General features: G+C 38.3%; 1 protein-coding gene across 1 annotated transcript in view; it reads left to right on the top strand.

Annotated features, from left to right (window-relative positions):
- Positions 1–6216, top strand: part of LOC106533619 (sodium channel protein type 2 subunit alpha) — a gene marked incomplete at its 5' end in the record, with an annotated part of 94255 nt that overhangs the window by 57510 nt on the left and 30529 nt on the right. The window contains 1 exon segment of the mRNA XM_014029990.1: positions 4220–4355. Coding sequence (XP_013885444.1) covers positions 4220–4355 — 136 coding nt within the window.

Raw genomic sequence — 6216 nt, 5'->3', positions numbered from 1 at the left:
CAACTAGTGGTCAGAGACTGAACTACAACATAAAAATGAATGGTTGGCAAGAAGGTTGACATTTTAAACCTTAATTAAAAATCGATACAGGGCTTTAGAATATCCAGTATCGGGAAATGAAATATCGTGATATTTCAGTGTATCGATATTTTCTTACACCCCTAGCAGGAACCTTGGAAAAGCGTCAATATGTTGACGAGTCGGGAGTGGGAATGTGTTAGTGATGCAGACTGAGTGACGTCRTCTTAGTGGTTAGCTGTTAGTGTTAGCTTTTGATCATTTTTAGTTGTTCAGCTGTTTACTGTTACCTTCTACAATTTATTTGCATGGATGGCTGTATAGCATTTGCAAATCAATATTTTTAGTAAGCGGACTAAGAGTTAGTGAAGCTAGCTCTTTGGTTAACTGTGCCCACCACTGGTGAATTATTATATTTAAACTTATCTATTAATGTTTTTCTGTGCGTTTTCCCTCAAAACCTGTTTATCATTTACTCTCATATTACAGTGGATCTTTTCCTTTTATCAATATATGTTTTAAATTTAAACATGGGTTTATTTTTGTATTTATTAATTATATCTTACATAATGTGTCTTGTGTGTTTCTGAATGCATTCACTTTTGATGCAAATAAAAGAAGCTGTCTCAAAGTTGGACATAAAAGGAGTGCACAGCATTGCAACAAAGACAACTATAGTTGCTTGCACCATTAGCATTATTAACAAGACTGTGAGAGGGTCTGTCCAAGAATCCAGTTATTGTGTTTGAATCAGGCTGATAAAGGCTTGGTTTGTTGTAGGAAACACTGTCAACTATACTCAGATAAAATAAAAAGGGCTCAGATGTGTTTTGTTTTATTAGCTTAGCTTACTAATAGCTACAGTGAGAGAGAGAAATCATAACAGGATGAATAAAAACTTGTAAAGCTGTTGATTTGTTGGAGCTACAGTTTCAACAAATGTCCATCCAGAGCAAGATGTTTTAGAACTGATTGGTGACATTTAGCTTAGATTTTCAGAGCTTGTTATCAGTTGTTTTGATCATTTATTCTTGGTATTTGTGAACATGGACTTTCAGATTGAGGTGTGTTTGTCTCAGTTTGGACATTTGAAAGTTCTTCATGAAGAAATAAAGCAGTCAGAGACAGAAGACTGAATGAGATAAACGCTGCACGATGTGAGGATGATGAGGAGGGAGAGATAATCATCTGCTTTAATATGAATTTCTTCTGTTGGATGAGCTTGTAGCTTCAAATATATATGTTAAAAGGAGCATTTTTGGTATTTTATCAGCTGAGGACAAAAGTTATATAGTTAAAAAATGTTATTTTTTATAAAATTATATTAAAATGACTCCAGTTCCTCAGCTAAAAATAATCAACTTCAGTCTGAAACAAAAATTTTAATAAATTGTAAATTGTCAGTATGCTTCATTGTTTTAATCTATTTAATGTGTTTGGAGGGGATTATGATTACATTATGTCTATATTATCACCTATGTAAGTATATACAGTAGATGTTCACATTCACTCACAACGTACGCTCACTAACGTTAGTATACTCCTAGTTTCAGTACTCTACTATAACTCCTATTACTTTATTTGTTTTATTACTCTTCGCAATGGCTAACAGTGAGGAGATACATCCCTGCTGTTTTACTTGATTTTATTGTTTAAAGGAACAGTGTGTAGGATTTTGTCAATTCTTTTAGCCGAAATTGAGATAATCCCTAATGACAATAATAAAAAAACATGTAATCATTGCAGACAAAGACCTTGTTTTATTATTTTTACCTTATAAAAAGCTGTTTATATCTCCATGGTCGCGGGTCGCCACTGCAGGCAGCCGCCATCTTGCACCGCCATCTTGCACCACCATCTTGTCTACGAAGGCTCATGAAGGACAAACTGCGGTGGCGGCATCAAAAACGGTTTTAGTTGTAATACTATAAATGTAATATTTGTTGTCTGTCATTGTAGCTGGGATAATTTTACTTATTAAAGCTCATAATCATACCACTTGAAACATCACTAGCCCTGAAGCTGCTGGTAGACATCGCGGTTGGAATTATCAAAGGTTTTTGACACCTGAGAGACACCGTAGCAACTCCTTTGTGTTTGGAAGCGGGGGGTGGGGGTGGGGGAAGGACCGGGGAGGATGAGTCAACCACTCAACCACTAGATGTCGCTGAAAACAACAAATCCTACACACTGTGCCTTTAAGTATGAATACTGTAGATATGTAAAATTAAATTAATCAGTAACTGTCCCCAATACTTCAATTCATCTCGATAACGTTTAATTATTAATAGCATAGCTAACTTTTTATTAAACAGAATTACTTTGGAAACCATTGCAGACTAATTTATTTTTAAGTCACTTTGTGCAATTTGCATACTTGATGATTTAACTGCTTGTGATTTTAGCCGTGTTTGGAGAATGTAGAAATAGTTTTATGAGTCTTTAGCCAATATGGTATTTCTGTGGATACCACACAACAGACCTTGAGTTCTGGGCTGAAATCCATAGCCTCATAATTATAAGACTGCAGCATTGACCATCAAGAACAAATACTTGTTGTTTAAAATGAGCAAACAATTACATAAATAAAAATGTCATTGTAAAATGAGAGTCAACTAAGGAAATAAAGCTTCAGGAGTAAAAGCGGGGAAAATGTGAAGAAGAAAAACATACAAGGATCAAAATGGGTTTTGTTTTAATAGAATTTAAACTCTAATACAATTTAATTTAAATTTTGCCCACTTTAATTGATCCATTTATATATTTGTATATTCTGTGTATTTTTGGCAGTTTCAGTACTTTATAGAGATGGTGAGTTTACACTATTTATGACGTGGCTCTTTGTTGAAAGATGCCTGTGTTATCCACTTTTGTTTCACTGTTAACATCTCAAGTTGGAACATTAAGGTAAAACAAGCTTTAAAAAAATAAATGACAGTAATTTTTTTTAAAATAACAATTTGAAATAACACCCAGAAGAGGATTTGTTTCTGCTGACGGAGAGGGAAAAAAAGGGAGAGTGGGCGAGAAATAACTTTCCAAAAAAGCAATGCACTTGCAAGCAGCATGCTTCCATCATTCCCGCGCCGTATTAGCTGGGTCCCACGGCAATCAGGGCTGCTGCACTGTCCAGGAAGACATGTCCCAATGCTTCCCACTTCAGTCAGATCCGACATGAAACCAAAAAAAAATAAATAAATAAAATAAAAGAATTTGCACAAAAAAAACAGACAGGAGGCTCCATGTTGACAAAACAAAATCACACTATATGCAGACAATATTGTGATGTATTTTAGCACTCAAAATTAAGCTATTTAGGTGGTTTTCTTAAGCTGTTGGTTTAAAATCTGTGGTAACCAGTGAACGTGACAACAGCAGGGACTTTTTCTGCATAGCGTAAAAAGGATGAAAATCACTGAGTCTGTAATCCTGTATGTTTTCTKGGTATGCATGGGTGCTAATTCAGTAAGGTTTTGTTTTCAAATGGGACTAAAGAAATATACACCACACCACTTGCTGTCTTTTGAACAGTGCACAGTACTGGTTTTTGCTGGTAAGCTAATGTGGTTACCCGTCTACTTCAACACAAACAGAAGAAGCTTTTACACTGCTTTCAAGGAATGGGGGAGAAAAAAAAGACAAAACAAAATGTGTTTTCATGTCACTGAGGAAAGTGTTCATCGGCCTTACAGGGGGAGGGATTTAGGTCTTTTAGACTTGATAAGTTGGAACTAGAAATTAAAAAAAGAAAAAAAAGATTTGGGGTTCTTTTTCAGTGGACATGAAAATACCCACGTTGTGCTTGGTACTATTTCAGGCTTGGATTGATAATGCACTGGAAATACTGCATGTACTCTTCCTCAAACTGAGGTCACATCAAACGTACCCACAGTGCATTTCTGTTACGCCAACCTCCCTTTGCCACCTGATCTGATTTAAATCCATCAGATTAAAAACAATACAAAAGCCTGTAGGTACATTTGATCGATGCTGCATGTGATGATGATGATGAGGATGCAGTCATGGTGACTTTAAAGAGCCCAACTCTGAGAGCTATTACTCTGTACTAAGATACACAGTGGTGGCACTGGAGCACAATGATAATCAGCTCAGAAGGTTGGCTCCTATTGCCAGTGAACCTGAGTTTCCCCAAGTATTTCCATGTAACTGGGATTATATCATCTTCTGCCTCGTCCATCAGAAGCTCGATGTTGACCCACAGCCTCTGAGCTCATCGGAGGGGAGCACAGTCGATATTCGACCCCCGGCAGATGGTGTTGAGTCAGTGGAGCTGGAGCCAGAGGAGTCACTGGATCCAGAGGCCTGCTTTACAGAAGGTGAGAATCACATGGTCTATGCTGGACAGGAAAAATGACTGGTCAGGACAAGAGAGATAGAGCACATCCAGTTGTACATCAAGGAATAAACTGGTGTAACTGCTTAGCGAGACAGATGGAAGAATAGCCCCTGGGGTATAATGGGAGCTGACATTTTATCTGACACACATACAGTGAATTCTTCATCCTCAGCTAAATTATGTCCATATGGAAATGTWGACATTATGGATCAGGACTGTTACACTGTTTCAGTTTATTATCCATGAGGTGGGCCGATTATTGTTACAGTACAAACCAGCTTCCTATTCACAGGCAAAGAAACAAAGCTAATAAGGGCTAAAATGGGCATAAAGTAGGCTAACTAACTTTGTCCTTTCTAACTACAGTCTAAGAAACGTAGTGTAGCCTAACTTGTAGGGAAAAAATGATTTTCATGGCAGCAGTTCMTTTTTGTGCTGTAGTTTAGCCACCGACCGCTAGATGGTAGCAGTCAGCAGCCTGCCATTTGGCTTCGCCACTTCTGAGGAGCCTGAGTATAATGCTAGCTCACACGTTAGCATTGTGATTAATATAAGCACTAAATACCGATGACTGAATCTGAGCTGAGTATACCGACACCTCCTGACTTCAAAGCTGAGGTAGGGTTGCCAATTGTCCCATATTAGCCGGAGTGTCCCATAYTTTAAGCCAAATTGAAGTGTCCCATATGGGATGCTCTTTCTCCTGTATTCTGACTTTAGCCTGCAATCAGAGCTGTTACGTTATGRCAGGCAGGTAGCATTTGTCTAGTGCACAAAGCTGAAGGGGGTCCCCGAGGGWTGGTACTGAAGTGGTCAAATGCAACGACCATGTTTAACACTGAGTGCCTTGACTGGCRTGCTTACGCTCCCCCCTTCAATTTTGACAGCAACACAGATGGTAGCAGCTTCMTTTCATCCATTTACTAAACCTTACCACAACATATAGCCTATTGGGACTCAGCTAGTCAATCACACAAGGTTCCGCCTGTGTTGTGTGACCACATTTTTATAATAAATTAATATTATTATTAATATTATCAAAGTATTTAATGGTACATTTGGCCTAACCATTGAAAACATAAATGAAATAAGAAATATGAAACATATAAAAAACAGGTTTTTTTTATTTGAATTTTTAGAAAAAATGGCAATATATCGCAATGTAGTGCCTTGCTTACAGTATCGCAATATATTGCGATATCATATTATGACCCCTGTGTCATGATATGTATCATATCACCAAATYTGTACCATTATACCRCCCTATAACATATACTCTCTTCCAATTTCTAAACTCCTAACAAAAAATCCACACAAAAARCCATGTTCCTTTACTCAGTGAAAGKTCTTATTGAGTGGAGCAGCTGCCGGAGGASACCACTGATGAGTTATTCGACGTCAGCATCCAGGAAGAATTTAGTCCAACAGCTCTTCAAGGCCATTGTAGGGGAGAGACAAACTGTAATCAGTTGTTTTGGGAACAGAAGAGTCAGGCAGATGATAACAATTTTCCATCTGCTTTAAYKTTCTGCTGGYAYATCYCAAGGTGGCGAATCCAATCAGACAAATAGTGTGGACAATTCYGCCCAGCCGATCTATCAGCTTTCTCCAAGATCAATTCCATCTCACCAGCAAGTCCAGGAACGACAGCCGGCCCACGACCCTCAGCAGAACCTCTTGCAGACCGAGTCCAGCTTGCTCAAGGCGAATGTCCGAGTGCTGATAGAACGGCAATCCATCATATTGGTCAGGCAGCCAGGAAATGGCCCGAATAGCCACCAACACTGTTTTGGAGAACACCAGGAGACCACCAAGCCAATCTGTAGAATCCAGTGATCGGA

This window comes from Austrofundulus limnaeus, unplaced genomic scaffold, assembly GCF_001266775.1.
Source record: "Austrofundulus limnaeus strain Quisiro unplaced genomic scaffold, Austrofundulus_limnaeus-1.0 Scaffold983, whole genome shotgun sequence".
NCBI classification, from domain to species: domain Eukaryota; kingdom Metazoa; phylum Chordata; class Actinopteri; order Cyprinodontiformes; family Rivulidae; genus Austrofundulus; species Austrofundulus limnaeus.
The sequence above is the reverse complement of the archived record's forward strand: the minus strand, read 5'-3'. Positions and strand labels throughout refer to the sequence as shown.